At 48.7% G+C, this 26,947-nt stretch overlaps 2 protein-coding genes across 13 annotated transcripts in view; one reads left to right on the top strand and one right to left on the bottom strand.

The window, feature by feature from the left end:
• EXD3 (exonuclease 3'-5' domain containing 3) overlaps nt 1–9,985 on the bottom strand; it is a 296,388-nt gene extending 286,403 nt beyond the window's left edge. For 10 of the 11 annotated variants that reach the window (XM_072883192.1, XM_072883193.1, XM_072883198.1 and 7 more), the window contains exons 1-2: nt 9,847–9,985; nt 2,987–3,053 (exon numbers count right to left, since the gene is read on the bottom strand). The gene's annotated coding sequence lies outside the window, so the exon portion shown is untranslated. Of the gene's footprint in view, nt 1–2,986; nt 3,054–9,279; nt 9,457–9,846 lie in introns of those variants that run through there. The other variant, XM_072883187.1, reaches the window with a different exon arrangement.
• A 616-nt stretch (nt 9,986–10,601) lies between these two features.
• Nucleotides 10,602–26,381, top strand: NOXA1 (NADPH oxidase activator 1). Of its 2 annotated transcripts, none has more exons than XM_072883200.1 (15): nt 10,602–10,824; nt 12,263–12,345; nt 13,935–14,043; nt 16,249–16,383; nt 17,446–17,553; nt 18,289–18,348; nt 18,947–18,984; nt 19,708–19,849; nt 21,414–21,467; nt 22,642–22,714; nt 22,909–22,967; nt 23,903–24,072; nt 24,767–24,872; nt 24,960–25,083; nt 25,312–26,381. In XM_072883200.1, exons 1-15 carry the CDS (start codon nt 10,651–10,653, stop codon nt 25,407–25,409), a joined length of 1,533 nt encoding a protein of 510 aa, XP_072739301.1. In that variant the 5' UTR covers nt 10,602–10,650; the 3' UTR covers nt 25,410–26,381. The 2 variants fall into 2 exon arrangements, with proteins under 2 accessions (XP_072739301.1, XP_072739300.1); XM_072883199.1 differs by having other exon boundaries at nt 23,900–24,072.
• Nucleotides 26,382–26,947: the final 566 nt, after the last annotated feature.

The raw sequence follows: 26,947 nt of genomic DNA, 5'->3' as shown, positions 1-26,947 counted from the left end.
CACTGCCTTTGCCCCAGAGAAGCTGCTATTGCCACCCTCCCATGAGAGGTGGTGGGAGATGCCATGCCTGTATTTAGCCCAACAGCTGTTTTGCAAGGCTACCTAGCCAAGACCTGACTGTAAGAGCTGCTCACCTTGTTCCAATCAACTGCCTTACAGTCTGCAGGAGTCTCTCCACAGTGCTTCTTTCCATATATCTGCAGCCACCCACACGGTACCATGTCTCAGCTCAGCTTCCGCTGCCTCCTCACATACCCTCTAGCTGGGACAGACATGAAGGACTCCTGAGAAGGAACATCTCAGCTTTCCTTCCTTACTCCAGGCAACCACTCCTTGCCAAAAAGCTAACAAGGAGCCATACTAGTGGGAAAGAAAGGGAAGGTGTGAGAGGAGATTAAAAACTAGGAGAAGAAAAAGCTGGCCTGACAAGTAGTTTTTCCTATTAGTCTGCTTTAATTCTGGAGAAGCAGAGTCTCACAGCCATTAGAGTTCATGGAAGCACTACATAGTTCTTCAGGATACCAAGTAAAGTACTATCTTCTAGCTATAGCACAGAATCTGCTCTAATAAACTCTCAGGTTGTCAATGTCTACCATCTTTAACCCACAGACGATAAAGCTGTCACCTCTGAGTAAAGCTAAACCCCTGGTAAGAAAGACGTGCCAGTCCCAGCTGGCAGGAATACTTCCCAGTAAGGAGATGGTCAGTCAGCCAGACCACTGGTTTCCGTTCACAGCTGTTACTGCCCTGTTCTGTGACCTTATTCAAATCACATCCCCATGCGATGCCTCTTCTCTGATCTTTGAGAGAGGCACATGAGCACCACCGATGAGTGGCTACGTAGAACCCAGCTACAGCAGTAACGCTAACACAGAAGTGGGAATTTAGAGGCTAAGTAAAGCAATATATTAAAGCTGAGGTTTATGCTATGTAGGCACAGTTCCAGCATAGACAACATGCACTTCAGTTTTGCCAAGCCTATCCAGTGTGGGTATGATTCAGCGCTAATTGCTCAGAAAAACGTTTCAAGTTACACCGGTTTGGTATGCTTTTTTAAAAGCAAAACAAGGTATGTTTTGGAGAAAGTTAAGATTATGTTTATGTTTACAGACAATCTGACTCCTGCATATAAAGAATGCTTCTCCTTAAACTAAAAACATCAAGAAAAGTCAAAAGTAATGTAAATGATCTGGCTCTATAATCTTGCCAGAACAGAAGAAGCACCAAAGCAGTTGAGCAACAATCATGGTCTTAAATTTGACTTCCCTGACTCCTGCTTTGTTCAATATTTTAATTATATTTTTAAAAAATTCTAAACCACTTCAGATTTCAAAGCACATTTATATAGATTGATTAATTCTCCCAAGGTAAAAATCATTATCCTCTTTATTACAGAAGGAAAGTGAAAGAAGACATGATAAGCTATTCGTCAAAGGCACAGAAGGAACTGATGTAAGGGCTGGAATTAAAACCCAAGAGTTTCTGAAGCAACTTATTATTTCTAAAGGATTGATTTTAAGATGATAGCAACGGTACCAAAAAAAGTTCTAAAATGGACATACATTTGGGATCAAGGCAGTTTATGGGGTAAAGGCCATGAGAAAAGCAAGTTATTTAAATTAATTAATCCACAGTTGGAAAACTACAGTGAATTATCTAATAGATTGTTGCTATGTTCCATATACAGCACAAACATTAAATCAGCCCGCAACGTAGTCAATCTTGCCTTGCATCATAAGATAGCAAAGTATATAGGGTAATCCATCTCGAGCTTCACACTTTCTGCTCTGGGGCAGGAAATTACATTTGCATCAGGACTTCTCTCTGAAGAGTATGTGGTGAATGCTGTCTGACGTTATTCAAGAGTGCCCTCTAACGGAGCTGCAGCTACATCTCAGAACACATACAAGGGAGACGAGAAAAACCCAAAAGGAGACTTTCCAGAAATTTCTCTTTAAACACCAAGCTTTGTTTCCATTTGAACAAAAGGGGAAAACAGATGAAATACACTAACTGGTGACTGCTCCTGCACAGACATTTTATATTTCCTTGTATTATGCAAGCCCTCACTGGTAAATATCTCAGTAGGCTGCAGTACTAAACAGAAAGATCACAGTTCTCCCGTTCTGAGAGAAGAAAGGATACTGAATCAGATAGGGTGCCAGGGCAGTTAACCCAGCACAAGTTTTTCGGATAAACTGAGTTCTACACAATCTACTTTATCTGTACAGACTGCTGGGTAACTTTTCAACATAGGATGCAGTTAAATCAATCTGTAGAAAAATAAGGGAATATCATGAATGAAGTTCACAAATCAAAATGGAATCCTCAAAAATCTATTCCCTAATACACTGCTGTGCCATAAAATACTGCTTATTTGAAAGGATGTCTTAATCTAAGAGTGGTCATGCAAACTACAGTGATGAAACAGTATTTGCTACAAGTTTGTACAACTGGTACTTGGTTTATTGTCAAGTTCCTTTTCACCCACCTACATAAACTAATAAAACATCCTGCCAAACAGAAGATGTTTGTATTACTTTCAGAAACAAACTCCACACAGAAAAGCTGATACTGATCCTCAGAACAGAAATTAATTTTAATAATCTCGATGTCAAATTGTCAGAGTAGGACTGTTCCACTCAAAGATCTACCTATAAATATGCAATGAGGGCACAGCTTCTCCATGTGGGATCAGAACAGTCACAGCAGCCTATGCAATTGGTGCGCTCTCCCTCCTACCCCGTCCTGCACCAAGGCACCCCACTCAGTTGTCCCCCAAACACCCAAGCTATGAGCATAAGGTGAAAGAGATTGACAAAGCAATCAAAGTCGAAAATGCTCCTTTCCGAAGCTCAGACGAGAGAGACTAGGAGGGAGCAGGAACTCCTCACGCTGTACTGCCCCGACACTGCCAATGTGGAGTGTGCCCCCGAACTGTCAAACGCCTCTGCACAGACTCGGGTCCCGAGGCACAGCAACTCACCCCGAAGGAGGACGGTGAAGGTGTCACCTGCTGAGCGATGTCAGGGGAATCTGCTGCCACCACAGAGCTGGAAGGAAGCAAACGGGCCTGTTAACACGCCAAGCTTTTTGTACACTTACCAACCCAGCACCTAAGCTCCACTGAAGCAATCCTAACTTAAGCACCTCATTCAGTGCTATCTTGGAAAGAAAAAGATTGGCAGGCATGAAATGTTTTCTTGAAACAGAGCCTTACATACACACCAACATTTTTACTTCTTGCTAAACATCTTTACTGTAATGTTAAGCTCACGTGGCTAAGAGTCACCGTAGACTAACAAGAACACCCTACTGATGTTATAAACTATTCAGAGAACCATCGTCCTAATCCACGCAGGTTACCCACTTTCACAAACAGAACTTCATCAGGAAGCCTCCACTCCCATCCATCTGAATGACCCAGTGGCAGCCACTGCTTATAAAACAAAAACAATAATGCTTCCAACTATATGGCTACTAAAAACCTGCTTTGCACAGTCTGAAACAGCAGCTATTTATCCTGTAAAGCAAAATTGCACTCTGCTTCACAAAAAGCCAAACCCATTTCCCTTTAGTTTGTAACAGTGGGAGATTTTAGTCCCCAAGGAATATTTTCCACAAATTTACAGGCGTTGGTATAATCTAAGAAAATCTGCGTGCAGCAGTTTTATACAGCAAGCATTTCCCAAGCAGTGCAAAGTTCCTCCTGTGCTCGCTCTCACATTTTCAAACATTCCTGACAGCACTGCTGTGTTCCAGGCAACTTTTTTCCTGAGATAACAGCTTATTCCTTAAGGAGGTTCAGGCAGAGTTTGACATTAAAAAGATTGTCAGTGGACAGACAGACAGTGTCCTAGATGTTTTGAAAAAGAGACTTTTCTTTCCTGAACATGTAACCCAAACAAGGCTCAATGAATTTGCGTGAAAATCAAGAATGATCATAAAGTGCCTTTTGAACCATATAGCAGAAAGTTTCAGCACAGAATGAAAAATGCAGAAAAGTGTAAGAGCAAAAAAACCTCTGAAATTAGTAACTGAACCACAGTTATGTGTATCATGTGTATCGCTGTGAGGGTAAGTCCTTGTATTGTAAAGTATTCTGCTTTTTGAAGGCAAGATGAGCAACAGTCAAGAATAAATTGCATTGTATGGGTATAGGTAGCCATAAAATAGAAAAAAACCAGCATTATTTTAGTCAGAAAAGAACAGTCTAAAATGACAGTAGCCACACATTTAAACGTGATGCAAAGTGTGACCATATTCTTGGCAGAGCTGGAGATGTAATAAAGAGGAATTTATTTAAATGCATGAAATACATTTAGAGCTAGAGGCTCTTCTGCTCCAGCTTGGTAACACACAACAAAAACCACTGTAATGCTAAGCTTAGCAACATGCACTTAGTAAAACACACAGGAGTCAGATCTATATCCTACCCTATACTGATATAAATCTATATCCTATACTGATATAAATCTGCAGCTATGCTTTCATGAACAGACTCAGTAATGGTTAATACTGAAGCACCGAGCAGAGAATCCAGCTTCTGTACTATGACATAAAAAGAGACTTTGACACCGTTTCTTATTTTGGTAGCTACCATCACCAGCAGTGGCAGGTAAGGCCTGTAGGAACAGCCGCACCCAGCTCTCTTATCAGGACAGCAACGTTACCCACACCTTATATATTAGTTTCAAAATCGGTTCTAGTGCTGTTGCTGTTTAAAGGCTTATTCAATATAAATTAGAACTTTATTTCCTTTGCTTAATTGTTCCATTATTTATATCTACTTTTTCTTCATTAGCAATTCCCTTCTCCTTCCAGATTCACAGTGTTGCAACTTTAAGTGCAGGTAACACACAACTTTGTGCCACTGGAATACATTAGTTAGAGAAGGAACAGGACTCTCACGTTTTATTGGTGATTGGACAGAAGTTGAAAGATTTTTAGCTGCTTCTAGTCTGATCAGATTTCAAAACACCTTTCTTTAGCTTCATCAGCCCACCTATTTCTTGCAGAAGACACTGCAAAGAGGATTATTCTATAAGGATTAGTAACACATGAATTTTTTTCTTCTGTAAGAAATTTAACAATAGCAATTGCCTCAACCCTCAAACAGGTCTGTTTCTACTTAGAGCCAACGCAAAGGACTATGCCCAGAGCATCACCCCAAGCAAGTGGCAAAGCTGAGACAAAAGAAGTTCTAAGTCTCACCTTCCAGGCCCAGTTAATGCCACTTGGTCATGCTGCAACACCAAACCTCCACATGGATTCACAAAAGAAACAAGACTTTTATCCTCTGGTAAGACAGCTTTCCAGATTTCTCTTCCAATAGAAATCTAACTGGAGTTTCTCTTCAGCCCTCCCTTATCCCACACATACACACTCCCCTCTTTCATTTTTCCCACAAGAACTTTTCAGACTTTTATCATGGACATCTACCATAGTTTTTCCTACGCTATGTTAGTTTTACACATGAATTCAATTAAAAGATGAAAATGTGAAACAGCTAGATGTTCAGCACTTGGTGTATCTCCTATTGCTATTAATGTAATCCTGGTCCTCTCACACACTACTCAATTCCTCTATGGCCAGCCCTTTCTTCCAATGCACGTGATTACAAAGGGGAGCTGCTTGAGGAGGCTCTCATAGCATGGAGCATCCTCAGAGAGTTACAAAAAACAACAAAAAAAAAGAATTTTTATTTTAAAGACACATACTACACAAACTCAGTAATTAGCTTTTGAATCAAATTATTAAAACTTGGTTCAGGAGAAGAACACTCTTAATTCCAACAGAATGTCTCTGTCAAACTGTTTCTTAGTTAGCCCAGAGGCGGCCTGTGCCCCTCATCCCCTCTCCTCTCAGGCTACATCACTTCACACATCAAGTTATTTAATGCAAGTTTAGGTAAAATTATTTATTCACAGAGCAACTGCTTTGGTTGTCAAAGAGTATAAATGCATAGACCTGCTCCTCTTACCAACTGTGAACGGACACATCTACCTCTGCATTAAAATCCAAGCTATAACGTAACAGAGCTTCCTTGCAGAGTTGAACAGAGAACTCTCAACACTGAGTGTGTTTCCAGAGAGCACCCACTTCTGCCTCTCACCTCTCTCCAAGCTGCCTTTGGAGAACAACAGAAATTACACTTGTTTCAGCTTTGCCAAGCCTTACATTAAGGACCAACACTACTTTGTGTCACTGGAAAAGGAACAATTTGAAACATTGCCGTTTAGTCCTTCCGAACTTCTGCGCGTGCTCTGTGCACGGCACATTTGTCTGGTGCAGTTTCGTACGAGCAGCATGTTCAGCTCCCCCAACAAAGAAAGCTGAGAAAAGTTTGCTGCAACCCCTAAACTGTAAGCACCAACAAAACCTTGTGCAGGGGAGCGTTATGATTTCTAACAGACAGCATTATTGCCTTAAAAGCTACAGAGGTTTTCTGATGGATCATTTACATTGCAGAACATGCATTTTAGTGGTTCTGCTCCACATGCTAAAATTTGATTATTCCTGCTCTATTGCTTGCGCATACAGTGCAAAAAAACATGGAACCAGAAGTCACGGCTATTAGTGACACTTGTGCCAAAAAGCTGACACACAGCCACGGGCAGGTGCCCGTTTCTGTAGAAAACCAGGGAGGTAGCAAGTCCTGAGAGCGCACCCAAATGCAGAGTGCTACATAAGAGGCAGCATTTCACCATTCACAGAAGCACAGGGAGAAATATGTATTTATTTAAATTAAAAAGTCATAATTTCAGAGTGAGTCAACAGATCCTCTAGTTGACCCTATCATCCAGTACCCTTTTATAAAACCTACCACCTTGAAAGCACTCTTGTCCTATTGAAACAATACATTGGGACAAACAGATCCCAAAATCCCTTTACAAGAACCCGATGAGATAAAAACAGTGCCAGCAGAAAGTCCCAGCCTGGAAACTGTGCTCTTGCTGAGGGTGAAAAACTCGTATGGTGCCTTAACAAATCAGACTTTGCTGGAAATCCCGTCCTGACCTCCAATCTGGATCAGACTGCAAACATATGGGGAAGACATAGTAAAAGAGGGAGGGGATTCTCCGAACTAGTACAGCACACCCCTTTGTCCAACTCAGTGTCTGCTCTCTGTGGCCAAACTCTGATGATTTAAAGAACAGTGGAGGAAGAAACGCACTACTTCAGCTTTCCTCTGTAAGAACAGCACGCAGAATTCCCCCCTGAAGCAGAGGTTCATCCAAAAGCCTAAGATTGCTTAAACCTATCTTAATTTAGAACTACAGCCCTTTAAGCAACATTAAAAAAAAAAAATCCTGCTATTTCTGCAGCCAAGCAGACTAAGAATTACAGAGTCCCAAAAGGTGACTCACTGATAATCTCACTGATTTCCCCCAGACTACACGGGCATCTTTGCACCAGCCAGTTGCCCCAGATTTCAGGTTTAAGCCCATCTTCAAAATTGTTATCGTTTCAGGTTAAGACCTCCAAATAATGGCAAGCCTTTAACCTCTCCCGTAAACTATTCCTATAATTAACATCCACCACTGCTAGGAAATTGTGTCATATTTAAAAGAATTTGTGTAGCTTTGACTTTCAGTTACCGGATCTCACTGCGTCTTTGTTGGAAAGACTGAAAACATTCAGCTATCAGATAACTTTCCCATAGACATGGATTTCCACAGAGTGGCTGACTCACTTAATCCTCTTCTCTTGAATGTGCCTGAATAAACTGAGTTCATTAAGTCCGTTACATGGCTTGTTTTCCAGACCCAGAGCATTTTTGTGGCCTCCTCCTCCAGTATTTTCATATCTTACTTGAGAGCTACTGTAACTGGAGCTTATGTTCTAGTAGCCCGTTCTAACAACACCAGGTGCACACATATGATCGCTCCAATTTGATTCTCTTTAAAAAAAGAAAAAAAAACAACAATCAAATCGCACAACAGTGAAGTTCAAATTGCGTCACTGATGCAGCTAAATCCTGCAAGTCACTCTCTGCCACCTCTGTGCTTGTGGTAGGAAGCTATCATCGTTTCTAGGCTTTACACAGTCTTTTTCATTATATTACAATCCTTCTGCCACATGGAACCATCTAACCAGGAAGGTCAGACCAGGCTGCAGCAGCAACGCCTTGTCACTGATCATCTCGCCTGTCCGCCATCAGTCAACTTTAACAGCAAAGGTTATAAACCTTCTTTTGGATAATTTAAGTGAGTATTAGTATTTGAACAAAGAATTGGTAAGTGGAGGAGCAGACTGGAAATAACCCACTCATTTATGTTTTCCAACTAATGATCAAGATGCATGATTTGTTCCTAAGGTCATTCTTAAATTTTGCCTTGCTGCCATACAACACTGCCATTGTTTAATTAAATTGTCAGGTCACACTAGAGTCAAATTCCTCCGAGAAATTCACGTGTGTGATACTAACTATACCAACTTGACTAAACCAGACCTTGAAATCCCCTCTCAAGAAGGAATACCAGGTTTGTCGGGGGAGGGAAGGGTCTCTTTTTCAAGCATACGTCGTTTAGCCTTTAATCTCTACATTCGTCATATCTGTAGTATCTAATTATTTACAAAGTTTTAGCTGCTCATTTTATTTTATTCCTGCTACTGATATCAGGTTAACAAGCTTACTTTTTTTGTTTTCCTAAAAGACATTTAACCTTTCCACACGTGTGGACAATATTCATGGTACTTCCAATCCCACTGAATTTTTCTCCCCCATTTTCCAAAACGTTTAAAATCGGTGACAGGGAGCTCAACCAATTGGTTTAGAACCAAGCTGTTTGGAAACACAACACTTCTACCGTTGCCTGTAACGGGACTGCCATAGATTCCTTTGGCTTCCGTCGGTAACTTGTAATTAATTCACTCCGATTACCCGCAAGCCATGTAGTTACGCACGGTAACCGGGCGAAGCCTGCAGAGCAGGTAATTACTTGTAACTACGAGCCTGCGGCTTGCACTGGCCGCCCTCCGCCCCGCACGCGCGGGTTTAGCACTCCTTCCCCACCTCTTCACCCGACGGACTCGGGCACCGCCGCCCCCGCGGCCCGGGCTGCTCCCGCTCCCCCTCAGCGCCTCCCCCGCCGGACGGGGATCCCGCCGTGCCGCCTCCAGCGCCAGCCGCCCGGCTCCGGGCCGGCCGCCACACGCCCCCGGCCGGTGCCACAGGCCGCGGGCGGCCCCTCAGGGCCGGGCCCCGCGGCGGGCAGCAGCAGCAGCAGCAGCAGCCCGGCGCCGGCCGGCTCCCGCCTCACCTCAGGGCCCTACCTCAGGCGGGACCCCGCGGCCTGAGGGAAGGCGGGCGGCAGCGCCCCCGGCCGAAGCCCCACGCCGGGGCCCGGCGGCCGTTTCAAAGGCCGGCATCGAGGGGCTGTGGCCCGCAGCCACCCCAGAGCCGCCCCCGCCGCGGCCGCCCCGAGCCTCCCGGCCACGGTAGCGCGGGGGCTACCGTAAACACCGGCGGGTGCGCATCCCCTGCTACCGTATTGGCGCCCCGCGCGCAGCGCGGCCGGGAGGCGCCACCCAGAGAGGCCGAGAGACGCTGCATGGCTTTATTTCGGCTGCGGAGCGCGTACACCCGGAGCGGCCCGGCCGCCGCCGCCGCCGCCCCCGCCCGCCCCTCCTCTCGGGCTTCCGAGGCTCGAAGTCCGCTGCGCCGCGCCAGGCTCCTCCGCACAGGGCCGGGCCGCGCTTCCCCCCCACCCTGGGGCTGCGCGGGGAAGTGGGCCTAGCGGCGGCGCGGCCCCGGCGCGGCTGTGAGCCGCCGTGGGCCTCCGCGGAGCCGCAGCCCGGCCCGGAGCTGCCCCGGTGCGGCCGCCGGCTCCTGCCACTCACCTGACGCCAACCCGGAAGCGGCGACGGGAACTCCGGCGTCCGTCGCTCAAAAAGTTCCCCGTTGCGCCCGCGCCTCCGCTCCCTGCGGCAACCCCGACCGCTCCCGGAACCTCCCGTGCCCAGCCCCGCGTCCCCATCGGCCCTCTTTTCCCTGGGCACCGATGCACAGCGCCTGCAGGGGGCGGTGTCGCCCGTAGCAACGCCGCGAGCCCCGAGGGGCGGGGCCGGCCCGGCGGCGCCTCAGCGAAGGGGCGGAGTCCGGAGCAGGAGGGGTTTACCGTATTTACCAGAGCGCGGCGGCGCCCGTGTGCCTACCGTACTGACTGTAGTTAACGCGCGCTACGATGTGGCCGTGAGGATAACTTTTTAACCAAAAAAACCCCCAAACCAGCGTTACGGGCTGTGCCCGTCCGGGCCGCTCGCTGCGCTGCCGGGGGCTTTCTTCTGGTGGTGGTTCAGTTGCCCTTCGCTGCCAGCGAGCCAGCACCCCCTCAGCTCCCGCTCGGTTCATGGCCCCGGCCTCGCCTCTCGCCCCCCGACGCGCCGGGTGCCCCCGCCCGCCCTCCTCCGGGCTCGGTACCCGGTGGGGCGCCGCGGGGCGCTGGCACGGGCGGGCCGCGGGTGGCTTCCCCGCCCGGCAGAGCCGAGGCCGGCCGAGGAAGGAGGGAGCGGCGGAGGCGGCCGGACTCCCTGGTCCGCCCGCTCCCCGCCCAGGGGCCGCGCCCGCCCGCCCGCCCGGCAGGTGAGGCCCCGGCCGGTGAGGCCCCGGCCGGGAGGCCGGCACGGCCCGGGGAGCGGCGGGCCATGGCCTACCGGGAGCTGGTGAGGCGCTGGCACCAGGGCGTGCTGGCGGCCGACGGCGGGGACTGGGAGGCCGCCCTGGACGCCTTCGCCGCCATCCCGGAGCCGCCGTCCCGGATCTGTTTCAACATGGGCTGCGTGCACCTGCTGGCGGGCAGGCCCGAGGAGGCCCTGCGGGTGAGCGGGGGGGGGGGGCGGCGGCCGTGGGGAGTCCACGGGGAGGGGCGGGGGGACACCGGGACGGGCGGCACGGCTTCCCCCTTGCCGTTTGTGAGGGGTAATGCTGCAGCTCGGACGAACGAAGAGCCAGCGTGGCTCATCCCGCACGGCCAGCGAAGGGCGCGAGCGCGGAGGGAGGCAGAGCACGCGGCCGCGCGTCCCCCGACGGCCCCGCACGAGCGGCCGAGGCCGCCGGCAGGAAACCGGTACGGTGGGAAACGGCAGCCCTTTGGGGAGGGAGAGCAGCTGCCTGGGCAGGCAAGCGCCTTGAGGAACGGCCTCTTCATTACGGCACCTAGCACGGCTGCACGGCCGGGCCGGCAGCTGCCCAGCGGGGAGAGGCATTTAAGCTGTTCATTAATGAGCAGCAAGAAGAGCTCAGGCTGTGCCGGAGGGGCCGGGGCACAGCCGTGGAGCCCTGGGCAGGGCAATCGCTGTAGGGGACAACAGCGAGCACAGCTCAGCGGTGCCCGAGAGCCTCTTTTTAGCCCTGATGAACGGGCGTCGACTGGGGAGAAGCTCGGCTATGCTTCCCTGTAGGTCAACGCTTGGGTGTTCATTATTTCTCTTTTGTAGCACAGTGAAGCAGACTGTTAAAGCAAGGTGTGCTGTCAGAGCTGCGGGAGAAGCCAGCCACCACCTCGCCGAGAGGCGCAGTCACTCCCTGACCTCCTGCAACCTATTTTCACCCCTGCAGCGCTATCCCTGTCTAGGCAGTACCAGGAAAGTCCGGGGTTTCAGGCTTGGTTCGTTATCTACCTACCACTCTTTGCAACGATAAGCGAAGGAGCACACCTCCTAGCTTTCTCAGGAAGACATTAAGACAGTTTTCCTAGCCCAGTGTTACTTTGAACCATCAGCCACGAGCTGCTACCAGCTTTACTAATACTTGCCTGTATTTAGCTGGGAAACTGGACCAAGAAATATTGACTTGTAGGTGCAGTGTGAAGCTCTTCAGCTTTCTCCCTTGCACCCCTTCACATACTCATCACCGTAGGCTGCTTCAGACAGCTTTCCCTGTTTGGTCTGGTCCCGCTGCTCCCACTGTCAGGGCAAACTCTGCTCCAGGCAACACCGTTTTCTCATTACAAGATGCTGGACGGCAAACATATGTCATTTGTTATGTCCAGTCTGTTTTCCCAAGGAAGGATAAAAACCTGAAGCTCAGCTCATACAGAGCCAAGACCTGAAAGATGACTTGGAGCTGTCTCCTGCCCCTCAGCCCAGATCGCAGCCCCGCGCTTGTCAGTCCAGAGGAGCTGGTCATGAGCCCAGAGACGGCTTCTGTGGCCAGTGCAAGTGCAGCCTGGACGTGGCTGGCTGGGTGCATACACCCAGGCATTGACAGGAGAGATCCTGACTGATCCTTGGGATGTGTCTGTGTTTTTCTCCTTAGGCATTTGATAAAACCATTGCGAAGGACAATTCCCTAGCCGTTGGCTTCTTTCAGAGAGGGTTTGTCCGTCTGCAGCTGGAAATGTGAGTGAAGCACATGTCCATTTCAGTCTTCGTTTTTCTCCTTTTAGTCATACTTTATTCCTAAACCTAAATGATTCTATGATTCTAAAATTCACTTCTTCCAGCAATCTTGAGCAGTTCATAAGGTCCAGTTTGGGCTTGTAAACCGTGTCACAGGTCAGCAAGTCTTATCTCTGATAAGACTGAGAAGATATGAGCCGCACAACTCTGGGGCCCCGGGGGTGGCTAATATATGACATTACTGTCCCATACACACAGAGAAAGAAGCTGCTCCTTTATGCAGGGCTGCCAGGAGGTTATATTGCCATTCAGATTTTCTTTGGGAAAAAAAATGTAATTGTGCTGCTTGGTGTATCTTCACATGGTACACGTGAGTCTGGCCTTCCTAAAAATGCAGTCTGCCCACAATGTCTGACTCTCACTCTCTGCTGACAGCGGATTTTGTGGGCCTGATCTCAATCTCACTGATGTAACGTTGGGATTGCTCCACTAGTGTCATAGGATTGATTACGAATTGTTTCCAGGGTTAAACTGCAGTGACATCCTGCTCACAGAGGTGGGTGGAGGATTCTACAGGTCCTTTCTTACCTCCAAAGTTCAGTTATTCTCTTTCCTGTTATTTTCCCCATGTTTTCCAGACCTTAATTTCCACAAAATGACTATCCTTTTTTCTGGGAGGGAGTTGAAGTGAGCAGTTCTGCATTCACAGACGGCCTGTCAAGCAGCTACATGCGCTGTGCCTCTGCCAGCAGAGCTGCAGTCAGGGATGGTGGAGCCCTGGCCGGCACGCTGGAGCTGATCCGCTCTGCTCCCAGCGCTGTGCCACAGCTGGCAGAAGCAGAGCAAGCCTGCCCCAAGCACGCACGCTGTGCAGCAGGTCGGGGCAGCACAGCTGGCAGACCTGCCCCCCACCAGAGGAGGTGATGGCCACCAGCACCCCATGGCTCCTTCCCTCATCCCACCCACCCACATCCACCTGGGCACCTTCTCTTGGCCGTGCTCACTGGCTCTTGGTCGGGTGACCGCTGCATAGCCCTTCCTGGACCCATCGTTTCACCACCTGCAGCCTCAGTGGGAGCCTGTTTTGATTTCACTCACATAGCTGGTGTAAATTCAGACTAATTCCCTCATCCTTAGAGTTTCTCTAAATTTCTGCTCACAGTGCTCTCACCATGCATGTACACTCAGCAGCAGCAGGGGTTTCCCAGCCCTCGCTTCTCCCCTGAGACATCTGCTGGGACAAAACTGCCAGCAGCAAGCTGGGCAAGGAGCTCACGGCATTTGTTCATCTCTGTTCTTTACATTTTCTCCTCCTTGGAGCTGTGACTATTTCAGGTATCAAAACCCACCGTTCATCCCAATCTGTAAAACTGTGCAGATAATCCCAGACACACCATGTTCATTTTGTTCTAACTACCAACAAGGAGAGGACAGGGAATTTCCTGTGGTCACAAGATGACACATGTCTCTGGTGCAGCTCTGCTCATCCAGGCTACAGAGATTACCTTTTTTTGCTAGCTTGATTTTTGAACTTCTTAGAGTCTTTAGTTTTTTTAGTCTCACTTTCTCCTGTCACCTCTGCATTGTAGGTACGAAGAAGCTCTCTCTGACTATCATATGGCCTTCAGTCATCTAAGAAAAAATCCCTTCATCGATTACAAGCAGCTGGGGCTGAGGCACATACTCTATGCATGGGAGGTAAGAGTCAACCTGTCCTCAGCAGTCCTTCCCTTCTGTTGGGGGTATTCATCAGGTGTTCAGCAGTAGACATTAGTAACCCAAGAGCTTTTCAAGACAGGACATTAGAAGAGTAAAAATTTTCTGCTTGCACTTTTTTTTAAAAGGAACTTAATCATGAAAGTCATAAAACAATGTCATCTCTGAAGAGTTTAGCAAATTATGCAGTTTGAAAAGTAAAACTGTTCAGAGCAGATGCACAGGAATTTGTACATTGGGTTTTTTTAGCTTATCTATGCATGTAGTATTTATGCTTACATGCATGTAAATATGCATATAAGTTTTGTGAACTCCTCAGCTCTAAAAGCTGAAATAGATTGAAGTATAGACCGATGGGAACAAAATTGGTCCATAATGAAGACTCTAAGAAACTTATGTGCATGAAAGCCTGTCTTTCCAACTGTAGCAACTGGTCTTAACATTACCTGTGTTTTACCTTACACACTGGGCTGCAAGCTGCGTTTTGCTTCTGTAACACTTGACTCTGCAGCTCTTACACTGTTACATGGAGTCAACCTGCCACTTCCTGTTCAAAAACGATCTGTCTGAATTGATTGTAAATATTTGTAATATTTGGAATGTAAAAGACTCCTAGAAACTGTATTGCGAGGGTTCATTTTGTCTTCTGTCCTGAGTCCACCCACGCAGACTGAAAAGCAGATACAGGAAAGAGTATTTAATTCTTTACTTCCGCAAGAGGAGTCATTGTGTAAGTCAAGTCAAGCATGCCCAGAAACCCGTCCTTCAGTCTCGGTCCATTTTCATGCACCTTATACCTGGCAGGAAGAAGCTATCCTTGACATCTGTGATATTACCCAAACCTGATTGTTTTTAACAGTTTCGGTGCCACAGCACTGCCTTCTCTGAGCTCACACACACTTAGAAACAATAGGTTCCCTTTGAAAGGTGCAGGGCTGCAGGAGTGCCCTTTCTGGTGTGAACACACAGGCCCTCGCTCCGCATGCTCTAGGCATTGCCAGGACATGTGTGCTCACTGTGCTGGCACTTTGGACTCAGGATCTGCATCCTGATTTGACTGTATCTCACCCTTACCTCTATCTGCAGCTCATTTTTCAAAATACACAACATAATTCTCCTGCAGAACTGTGCCATCAGCTTTCCCCATGCATAGCCTCTCATGCTGCATCTGATCTTCTCAAGGGGAGGAGATGTGCTGTATGGTTTGAAAATCCAGAAATATTTGCCTCTTGCAAGGCTGTAGCACTTCTGAGCTGAGTGGGAACTGCTGCCTTGCCTCTCCAAGAGGGAGCATCTCTGCAGTTCCTGTAGATGTTCAGGATGGCCATTGCCCACCACCCCCCAAAGAGCAGTCTTCTACTGCCATGATTAAGGTGTGAAGGAAAAGCATCCTATTAGCTGCACCTCTGTCCCAAGCACAGCTTGCATCCAGATACCATGAAGCAATTTACAAGCTGATAACCCTATCATATAAGATAGCAATGTATTTGACAGTGAGTCTGTTAGGCCACACTTCTGTCTTGTAGGCCAGCAGCTTTTCCACATACTGACTGTTGGCCAGTGTCAAGAAGAGATCTCCCACTCTTAATTCAGCATATAGATCAAGGCTTCCCAACACCCAGTCTGTAATACTCCCACACTTTGCCACTTCACTACTGAACATACTTACATGCTGCTAAAGGGTAACAAGCTACAACTGACAATTTGCACATTCACAGCCCACTACAATGTAAAATAGTTTCAGTTATTTTGCAGTGAAAGGGAGTCAGAATTACTCTACACAGCAAAAAATATTACCTAGTTGCATCCAGAAAGAAACCCATGCAACTTGCCAAGAAAATCCTTACTGGCCTTTCAGGTGCAGGAAGGATAAGATTAAAACTTGTGTGGTACCAGAGTCTTCATCTGGTGTTCCCCATGCCTCTCCTTGCCTTGAGCAGCTCTAGCACACCCAGGAACTAGTCTGGAGGTACAGCTTTTATCTCTTTCCACTCTGATTATGAAGTTTTTTTAGCTGTGCTGCTCAGAGTGCCTTTCCTGTGGGCAGTGAGGAGTAGATGGGTGCTGCCACTGTATCTGTGGTGTTTCAGTGCCTGGTCCCTGTTTCTTGGCTGAGTTCAGTACGTCGTGTTGAGTGTCTGCTCAATCTCAGCCCTCTGAGTTCTGCTCCCTCCTTGCCTGCTCCAGGTGCTGTACAGCACTGCAGCAGCACAGTGCCGGCTGCAGCAGTGGCAGGAGGCCAGAGCCACCCTAGATAAGGCCGTTGTATGGAGACCTGAAGGAAGAACAGCAATCCTGGACCTGGCCCTTGAGCGGGTGCAGGTAAGACCACCTCTGTGAGTTCCTGGGTATGTGCATTGGGCTTAAGTTAAGAAATAGGAGATAAGAAGGTGCTAGTTGTTGTATGTTTGGGTTTTCCTGTCTACCCACCTGCTTGGTGACCTGGTAACAGAGTCTAAGCCATTTGCATGTGATGCTCTACCAAGCTAGTGCTTCAGCTAATCAAGTAACTCCATCACCCCCAGGTGGTTCATAGCACAGAAACACCATAGTGGAGAATTATGGGATAACCTCTCAGGTTGGGGAGTTTACTTTCTAGTCGCTGCTGGTCAGGAGCTTAGTTCTATTCGTACTTGTACTGTAAAACAAGCTGCCTTATGCAGTGTTTAAGTGCAGAACCCCTACAAGTGCAGATTTGGAGGGTCTTCCTTTTCACGATGCTGGTTGACTTTTTTGAGTCCCTTTGGCCTCACTGACAAATTGGTCGCAGCTCAGATATTAATGACAATCACATTTAGAGCTTAAGTAGAGCATAAAAGTTTCCAGGGTTGGTTCTAAATAGTAGTTTCTTGTTAGACTCTTTATGACCAGGAACAACTTGCAGATCTCTGATGTACTTTTCCTGGAGAGTTTATTGTTTTGCTACCTCCATACTTCCTTATCTTATTTCTATCCTTTCTAAGGGATGATCACTTTTTTTTAATCTGATCATCTCTTCTAGCGTCATGTTTGTGCTTTACATTAGTGCATTATTTATATTTGCTATTAGCATGTTACTCAGTGGTTGAACAGAGGAGAAAAAAACGTTTGAAGTCAAACAGAAAAACTGCTTAGAGATTTGTTTCATAAACCACTACCCTCCCTTCCCATGCCAACAGAATTAGTCTTTGATTCAACACTGGGTAGTGGCTGCTGAGCTCTTAGCTTGCACATGCTTGTTAAACCTGAGTGACCTTTTTCAAGTTCACAGCCATAATTTTTGCCCCAATGTCTTCCTGGAGCTGATCTTGCACACATAGGGAAGCTATACTTGCTTTTCACTGCTGTTATATTTCATTTAATATTAACTGATGTCTTTTCCCTTATCTGCTTTCCCTGCCCTAGGACCGACTGTTTTTAGAGCCCATGCAGGTTCCTCTTGGGGAATTTTTCAGACCACGAAAGAAGGAAGTTGAACAGCTGGATTCAAAAGATTTCCTGGGTAAACCCAAGGTAACAGCCATGTGATCATTAAGATTAACAGCAAGCAGATTAAAATCCCACCTTCTGACATCTCCAGAGAGCGTTACTGTTGGCCGCTCCACTGGTGGAGACCCAAGAGCAGGACTGTCAGGACTTGCAGCCAGTCAAGGCATCTGGGACAAAGAAGTCGAAATTTGTAAGAATTGCCGCCTCTTCTATCAAAACTGCACTTTGGTGCTAAAAAAACCTTCCCAATCTTGGTCACTTTAAACTCTGAAAAAGCTGAGCATGTACTTAGGGAACCGTATGGTTGTCCTTTTGCTGGCAACGACATTTTCAAGAGGAGCACATTCCTCTAGCGCACTCCTACTCACTGCTTCATTCCCGGTGGGACAGGCAGGCACTTGGGAGACAAACGCTTTGTCACGTCCTTTAACACAAGTCAGCAGAGAATTTCTCTGATCCCTTCTGTGACCAGTGCAGTCAGCAAAAGTGCCACAGGCCAGAGAGCCCTGACATGAGTGAAGGGAAGGGAAAGTAATTAATTCACGTACTTTTAAAGAAACCTTGGAAAGACTAAAAACACAGGGACAACAACAGTTGAAGCTGTTTTGGGAATCCAGCTCTGCTTTTTCCACTATGGGCGTGGCTCTATGTCTGACTTCAGGATGTCAGAAGGAAATGGGTCTGAGTAGATGACCTTGCATAAAGTTTGAGAGCCTCTTCATCCAGCCTGGATTCAGTCATTACTTTGTCCTCCGACAGGTGATCTCATCCATCATTCCCAACGATGAGTACATTGGCTTCGAGCCTCTCAGGCTTCAGGTGAGCAGGACATAGCTGTGAAAGGAGGAATGGAGCTGTCATGGAGCTCCAGGTAGGGCCTCAGATCCTAACACCATCAGGGTAAGAACATATTATTGAAAAATCAGTGCAATATCAGACTAGATCCACAGGGTCTTTCAAAGCCAGGTGGGCTTCAGCATTGGCTGGAAGGAACTCAGCAATGTGCGTCTCCAGCCCTTTGAAGATGCATTTTGTCTCTTCACCATGTCAAAACAGCAGTGGAGACTTTGCTATGCTCAACACGTGTTTCCCCAGCACTTTAGTAAATTTGTCAGCATAAGCATGGCTGGCTTGCACTGTAATATGAGTTTCTTAGAACTAAAGGTAGGGGAAAAGATTTTGTTACTTGCCTCCTGATGGGATAAAGACGGAGGGGGAGAAATAGAAGGTACATCCTGGTAAGGTGTGGAGCAGCAGACTTCTCTCTGGGTGCTGTGGTGTGACAAATGTGATCAAAAGTAAAGACAAAATAGCACAGTGTGGTATTGAGAGGGACAGTAAATAAGGCGGCACTGTTGTAAGTTATGCAATGTAAATAAGGTACTGTTATAAACAGATGCTGTTGTTCCCCCCACAGAAACAGGGCTTTTATGAACCCAGTGTTGATGCTCTGCGGTAAGTGTTCAGTTCTGCCCTGGTCGAACTCTTCTCTCACCGTTTCCGTTCAGAAGGTCATGTTTTGTTCTCTGATGTCTTTGTCTAAAGACTCTGTGGGATCCACACCCACTTCTCACCAAGGGTGGAGTGAATGACAAATGTGCAAAGGCTTGTGAGGCTGCAAAAGACACTGCAGTTCAGTAGCACCTCTCATGCAAGAATCTCAGGGCAGTTTGGAGGAGATGATTCAATAATCTTGGGAGACAGGCATGGATCATGCCATGGCTGGGGAATGGAAACAGAGAGAGGTTGTGGGACCTGCCCAGGTCCATGGCAGAGGATGCTCAGCTGTCCCATCCTAGTTCCCAGGACAAGGCCTCCAAATACTCACTCTCAGCCCTGCTGCTTTGAGCCAAAATCAGCCCCGGTTCAAAAAACATGAAAGTCATTTGTTTTGGTGATATTGTACCAACAGTACTTCAGGGCTGAGTTCAACAGGTTTTTGGATATGGAGGATGTTTATTAATATAATGAAAATGGGGCAGTTGCATTTGGGAAATCAGTGTTTTCCAAGCTCCTTTTGTTCCCGGTTGGACCAAAGAGTAGCAATGGAAATAATAATTTCCCAACACCTGAAACTTTTGGCAAGTGCCCATTTGGATCGGTGCAGTGTTCTGAATCAAAGCCATCCAGCACCAGAACTCCAGGGTTAGTGAAGGTGCTCTCATTCTTTCTTTCCAGAGACAATGAGTCAGGCTACTATCGAGTTTTGTCCCATTATTACCCTGAGGACTCGGAGAAGTTGGCAGTGAAAGCCAGCAGTTTGGTCTTTGTGCTGACGAGAGGAGCAGATGACTGGGCTACAGCCATACACGATGGACAGGTACGGAGAACGGGTGGGCTTTCCACCCATCCCCACTAGCAGAGACCACAGCCCTGCCTGTGAACAGGAGCTTGCTGCAACCCTCTGAGCACATTCCTTGGGGACCCACCTGTAGCACTGCAGAGCAGAGGATGAGTTCAGGAGCTCATTTCCACAGACCAGGTGCTAACCATAGACTTCTCTGACACTTGGCTCCCACCACCTTCTGCCATTCACCTCTGTAGCTCCACAAGGGCATCTTTTTGGGCACTTGTGCTCTCCACCATACAGGATCCTATTGTGGCATCATGTAGGATAACAGACCTCACCAAGGATCACCATTTAGAGCAGTATTTGTCACCCGAGAGCTCTAACGGAGCTGAGGAGGCAGGTCAGTCCTTACCTAGTGTGTAGTGCCTCTCTTAAATTAACTTTGGGAAGGTTTTGGGAGGGTTTCAGCTCTGCAGGCAGGTTTTATAAAGCGTTCCAAAGAAGACCTAAGGAATTAAAGCCCAGCGAATCTGACATCTTTCTGCAGACTAGGGAACTATAGTGTAAACAGATTGAATAGAAACAGATAAATATGACAACATGGAAAATCTTTTGTTGACAGAAGCCATTTCTCACATGTCTACTTAAGTTCTTTGAAAGAGCCAGTGCATGCCTGGATTAGGTTGAGCCAGTGAATGTATTATCTGCCTACATTTCCAAAAAAAGTCAAAAGATTCTTCACAAGACCACTAAAAAAACAGTGAGCTGTTTGAGCAAGAGAGGCAGTGCTCTGAGGACTGATAACAGGTTAAAATATAGAAATAAAGGGTGGGCATAAATGGCCAGGTTTTTCTTTCTTTCTTTTTTTTAAAGAAAGGATGTCCCCACAGAGAATCTGCTGTGACCTAAGCATTTAGCATATCCCTAAGTGATATAGTAATAGGGGTAGTGATATAGTGCTTCTTAAGGTGACCGTGTTCAATGACAGACAATCAAACCATTCAGCGTAGCCTGAAGCATCTGGAGCTAACAGTGAACAACTACAGAAGTATTTGAATGTGCTGGTTGACTGCTCAGTGAAGTGTCAGATGAAATTCAAAGTCAAAAAAAGTAAAATAATAGACACTGGGGGAAAAAAAAGCATAATTACTCACAATGATCAGTTGAAAGGAATAGCTCTATAGCAGCGATTGTCAGAAGACACAGAAATGCTGCTGGACGGGTATCCCTCGACATCCTTGCTGCTCTCTTCCTAAGCATCTGTTTTAGGAGCAGGGTGTTGGGCTTGGTGGGTGTTTGGTCTATTACATCGCAGCCACTCAATTAGTACCACTGCTTTCAGCAGAAAAAGATGCAAAAGGACCCTTGGATTTTGTTCCGCAATTTCTGAGCACAAACCACGTGGGCTACCATACCCAACCCTGGGCCCTCCATGGGCACATTCGTGTTGCAGCAGGGTGAGCAGGCAGTGGTGTTCTGCCACAGCAGAGGCAGCGCAGAGTGGGGCTAACAGAAGATGGGGCTGGGTGGGCTGGGGCTGCGTCTGCCACAGCAGCAGCTCCTGTCTCACCCTGCTCTGCTTTGTGTCCTGCAGAAGCTGCGCATACCGAGCTCTCTCCTGGAGCCTGCCTCAAGGATGGATAAATGGGTGAGCTGAGAACTTTGCAACCAGGGGTGAGGAAGGAACCAAGAAATACATTTGGGACATCTGTAAGATTATCACAGGATAGAACAACTGTTTAAGAGAAACATGGAGTGTTTCAGCTCAGACACCTTGAGTGAAGACCAAGTGCTCTTGAACTGGAACAACAGAAGAGTTAAGAGCAGGAAAAATGCTTATTTTTTCTCTTTACAGCAAAATCTGGGGGCTTGGACACATATCCAAGCCACAACGGCTTGCTTCACAGGCTGATCTAGGTGGTGGTGTCTCTTATTTGCTGTGGGCTGATGGAGCACACAAAGATGAGCGGCTGCCACAGCTCTCCTGACCCACTGTAACTTGTTGAGCCACCGGAACACAATGACGAGTTTGAGGGCTTGAGGCGTGTGTTTGTCCAGCCCGCTCCTGTGATGTCTGCAGCCACTAGATGTAGCGCAGAAGCGGGTGGGGAGTGCTCATATGTTCTAGTTCACCAGCAGAGCGAGAGCAGGTTAATCTGCAGTGGGATAGTAATATCTTACACAGGCACCGCTTTCTGCTTTGAGGCCATGCGCCTAAGCTCTAAACCCTTACCTTTGACTTAGGAAAACCTCCTTCATCTCCCATCACCACAGGCATATCCACACATGATCCAAATGATTTTCTATCTGAACCCAGTGTGGAAAGGCGCAACTCAGACCCCTATTTCCTGTGAGAGATTTTTTGAAGCACATGGTAGTTCTGAAGTTCCTATGATTTCTCCCCCCCCTTCCCCCCCCTCCAAATGAATCCCTGGCCATAGCACATACTTGGGCATTTGCTCCATGGATGTCTCACTGTGAACCAGCCCAGGTTCCCAGGTGAGCCAGCAGATGGTGGGGAAAGCCCTCAGCGCAGTGTGAGCGACCTCCCTCTGCTCCAGCACCAACCCAGCAAGGGGCAGGAGGCCAAGGAAGCGTCCCACCAAACCTCTCATCACCCCTGCTATCCACAAGAGCTGCAGAGGCCATTGAGAGCCTGAGTGCTCCACCTCATCCAGCCAGTTAATGAACTGCTCTCATGGGGCTCTCTCTGGGGTTACACCCAGAAATTTATAACTGACTGCAGCCTCGGTCGCGCACACCAGCCTCGCCCAGTCTCCGGTGTCTTCTGCTCACTCCTTTCTGATGTTGTTCTGTTGCAGAAGATCAGCAATGGGATTCCCCTCCCTCCTGCCCAGGTGCCTCCCAGCCGACTCCATGTGAAGCAGAAGCCAGGTAGTCCCCTGGGCCAGGGACCTCAGCGGGTGTTATGTGAAGCTGTGCCCAAACACCCCTGCTTTATGGGTGCGTGGGGAGGCTGGTTGCCCACTGCAGCCGTGGCTGCCTGTGTGCTAGCGGGTTGCCAAAGAGCTGCCAGAGGCCTCTGCTGACTGCAGGTGCTGTTCCTCTGCTCGTGTTTTGTTCTGCAGAATCTCCTGGGGGAGAAAATGCCTCTGCAAATGATGCTGGTGCCCAAATGGACTTCAAGGTAAGGTGTTTCACAAGCCGAAGCTGGCACAGCCTCAAGAGATCAAGGCTGTGAAAAGTGCAAGATTCCTGGCCAGGTCCTCCAAAATTCCTGAGCTGGCCCAAAATCGCTGGAAAAACCTGTTCCTTTGCCCATTTTCCCATTCCAAAGAGAGGCTCCCATGTGGTCTTTCCTCCACCACTCCCAAGTTTGTGACCATATAATTTTGTGAGGCAGCCCAAGGTTGAGGCTTACCAGGGCAGTGCCCTTTTGCACCCTCCAAGGAGCCAAGAGCCCCCGACGCAGCACTGTTCTCAGGCACGCACTTTACAGCCCATTTTGCAAGAAAGCACTGTCTTTGACCTACCTGGTGTCCCTTTCCCCCTCCTGTGTGGCATTTTCTGTCCCTGTCAGTCTGGGTACCACGGTTCATTCGTGTTTGCATTCTTGGGATGACGTCCTCTGATGCACCTCCGCGTCATTACCAACCACTGCGTGTGATGGAGCTGGAATCTCTCCTGTGCCCACTTGGGGACAGCACCTCTCTGGCAGTGCCAGCTGCAGATCAGCTCTGCTCCCTTTGTCTTTGCCACTCCTCTTTGTAGGGCTTTTGGAGTAATGTTTTTGGCAGCTGTACTTCAGACAGAAGGCAGCAGAACATGGGGACTTGGCTGCACCTCTCCAGCTGGCCAGAGGAATTGGGGCCCTCCTCATACATGTTTGGGTTTGGGAGGTACCTGTGCGATTGGACCCAGAAACAGGCTTCCTGGTCATGGGAGGAACACTTGATCTCAGGCTTTGAATTTGTAGTTCCCCCTCTGAAATTCAGATCTGCGTTTTGATGCTGCACTACCGTTACGTGGTACCACTGAGACGAGGGGTTGTGTCTGTGTCACCTCTCTCGTTACGAGTGTCCTGAATAACCAGACTGCCCACGGTGCCACATCTCTCAGCAGATCCCACTGACCCCTGGAGAAGCCTCATCCAGCACGGACAGACCTGTTGTGCTGAGAGCGTGTTGTGAGTGCACCGTGGTGGTGAGGGCAGGCGAGGTGCCGTCTCTGCTGGACCTGCGGGCTCTGCTGAGGGAGCGCTTTGGCCAGCAGGCAGAGCGAGGGAAGCTGAGGTATGCTGCAGCACAGCCGGGCCCTCCGGCACTCTCGGTGCATGCGTGTGTGTGGCAGGGTGGCAGCAGCCATTCCCCTGAGGATACAGACCTACGTCTGGTCTCCTGGGAATGTTTAATTGGGGTCAAAGCACTCCAGCAGAGATTCAGCAAAGATGTGAGCACACAACCTTCCTTGCAGGGCTAACCTTACCATGGCTTTTGGTTTGGAGAACAGCGTGTGCTCCGTGGGCTTTGGAGGCCCAAAGGGTCTTGCCCAGGAAACTGTACCATGGTCAAGAAATGGGGGAACAGAAGGAAAAACTCTGTGCAGCTGCAGCTGCTGTACATTGGATTTTCTCCCGCTCAGCTCCTTTGAGATACACTAGGATCAACGCAGAGCAATCTGGGAGTTGGTCCTGGGGTGAGGTCTCCCTGACTGTGACACCCCTGGGGGCACACAGTCAGTGTAGTCAGGAGAGTTTAGGATCTTCCCCTCAGGTAAGTGTGTGAGGAGGTGACAGTGCCACTCCCTGACAGTGTCGCTTCTGCCCACTGAGCATGCAGGGTGGCCCCATGTCGTTGTGCAAGGTGACAAGCTCAGAGCTGGGCTTACAAAGGGGACATTGAAGATTGAAGATGTTAGAGGGCTAGGCTTGTCTCAAAGTTTGGCTTTAAGTGAGATGATTTGAGCCGTGTTAATGAACCCTTGCAGCTACAGGCATTCAGATGGCAAAGAACTGGGTACAGTTTCGGGAGAGGAGGATCTAGGGAAGATGTGGCAGCAGCTGACAGATGGCAGGCTGACGCTCTGCTGCCAGGTACGTGGGCTGTGACAAGCTTCTCTGCTGTGCTGGACTCAAATCTCTGCTTTGCCTTGCAACCTCCGTGCTGACTTTCTCCTGTAGGACTCAGACTCCCACTCGGGCAGACCCGTCCTCTACCGGATGCTGGCTCAGCACTCTTACCTTGCGCAGGGACCGGGGGACCTGGAGTTCAGCAAGGGAGACGTGCTGGATATTCTCTCTGAAGGTAGCTCTCCAGTCTTGTCTGGCAGGCTGTACTGGGGCAGGCTTTTGGAGTCTGCTGCAGGGAGGGACTGGGGAATAGATGGCTTCTCCAGTGCTGTCTCAGGCTCACACTCTCAGGAGGTACAGGCTTGCACTGGGTTTTGCCCAGAGTTAAATTCCAGCCATGAAAACTCTTGCTAACCCCACTCATATGGGCCAGGCCTCATCCTGCTCCTTTTTGTTTTCCCAGTGAATGAGGACTGGCTTGAAGGACGCTGCAATGGCAAGACTGGCATCTTCCCCAAATGCTTTGCAACCCAGACCAGTTGTGGTGCTCCCTTCCTATAGCGAACAGGAGCCTTTTCCTGCCCGACTGCACTGTCTCCCAGGGGTGGGAGACACCAGTCCCAGCTCATTCGGGCCACAGCCAGCGCAGCCAGGAGCTCTGCTGAACCTGGACAGGAGATGTCCCCCACTCACAGATCCCACGGGGTCACTTCCAGCAGTCTGACAGCATTTTCTACAGCCTGTTCCCAGACATGGCGTTTTTACCTCTGTGCTTATGCTGCCAAAGATGTGCCTGCGCAAGGCAGAGAGAAGGGGGAGGGATCTGGTGTTTGGCTATGGGAAATGCCCGTGTGGGAACTCGGACCTCAGGGGCTCAGACCGCTGGGTGGGAAGAGGTTCCTCTGGATGGAGGTCTTCACCCCCTCTCCCTTGTTGCTCAAGTTCAGGCTGGGAAGGCTGAGCCTCACTTTAATGAAGCCAAGGATAGCTGTCTGTGAGCAGGAGGCAGAGCCCAGTTCCCCAGGCCCTTGGGCCACATATCCTGATCTCCACCAGACAGAGAGATGCCGCTCTTTCGGAAGGCTTTTGTAACTAGTTTGCAGTGGGGTGTATGGGATAACACCTTGGGTTAGGACCACCATGTATCATCTTCCACAGCAAATACCCCATGGATCTGCCAGAGCCAAAGGGCTCTGAGCGTTTCTCGGCCCAGATGCCTTTGGTTCTTTTCTTAAGCTCTTAAGTCCTGCCTGGATGCTACTGCTCCATGCTGTCTGGGCAGGGGTCTTACAGCACAGAGGAGAGGTAGTTGTGGAAACACCCCTGCTCAGACCAGCCCTGGGCTTTGGCAGAGCCTTGGAGGGGCTGGGAGAGGGCTGGCTGGGCAGTGCGGTGCTGGGTTGCTGGCTGGAGCTCGAAGGACTGAAATGACTGTCCGGTTCTTGCAGCTGAGCTGTGCTGGGCTCTGCTGATCTAAATAAAACACTTAAGTGCCTGGAGCTGGAACCTGCTATGGATTTGGTGTCTGACAAAGCTGGGCTATGTAACTTGAATATAAAATAAACCCTGAGCCAGAGTTGGCAGCTCTTAAATCAACTTCCACTTGTATTTTTCTGCTGAGATATGCCAGTAAATATTTTTAAAGACAGCTGACAGTGTCTTTGGGAAGATATTCTGTCACATACTACAGAAATCTTGCATATCTTGCACAGGGCAAGATACAGATAAGGTCACCCCTCTCCTCAGAGTTTAGGTGGCCACCACTGCTTGCCATCACCGCCTGCCTCCCACGGCTGTCAGGAGCACAGCCCAGCAGGACTGGAAGTGCCAAGGAAACTGTGCTAGGCTGGTTAGTGACTTTTGTATTTGAAAAACAAAAAGGATTTTATTTCTAGTTTGAATTTATCTGGCTTCATCTAGCCACCAAGTCTCAGTCAGCCTTTGTTAGCCAGATTAAAGGAGTCTTTTCCTCTTGGAGGTACTTAGGGAGCTCAAGACATCTTTGTCAACTTTGACATCTTTACAGAAATGACCCAATTAGACCTCCTGACCAATGGAGATGAGTCTAATGCCCTCATTCTTCACCTTCTTTTGCACCA

Source organism: Ciconia boyciana, chromosome 18 (assembly GCF_034638445.1).
Source record: "Ciconia boyciana chromosome 18, ASM3463844v1, whole genome shotgun sequence".
In the NCBI taxonomy this organism is placed as follows: Eukaryota; Metazoa; Chordata; class Aves; order Ciconiiformes; family Ciconiidae; genus Ciconia; species Ciconia boyciana.
The sequence above is the reverse complement of the archived record's forward strand: the minus strand, read 5'-3'. Positions and strand labels throughout refer to the sequence as shown.

Excerpts from the sequence above, each read along its gene's own strand:
- NOXA1 (XM_072883199.1), top strand. The coding sequence starts at position 10,651 with ATGGCCTACCGGGAGCTGGTGAGGCGCTGGCACCAGGGCGTGCTGGCG. Across the intron at positions 14,044-16,248 it reads ACATACTCTATGCATGGGAG|GTGCTGTACAGCACTGCAGC; the intron begins GTAAGAGTCAAC and ends TGCCTGCTCCAG. Across the intron at positions 18,349-18,946 it reads TCGAGCCTCTCAGGCTTCAG|AAACAGGGCTTTTATGAACC; the intron begins GTGAGCAGGACA and ends TTCCCCCCACAG.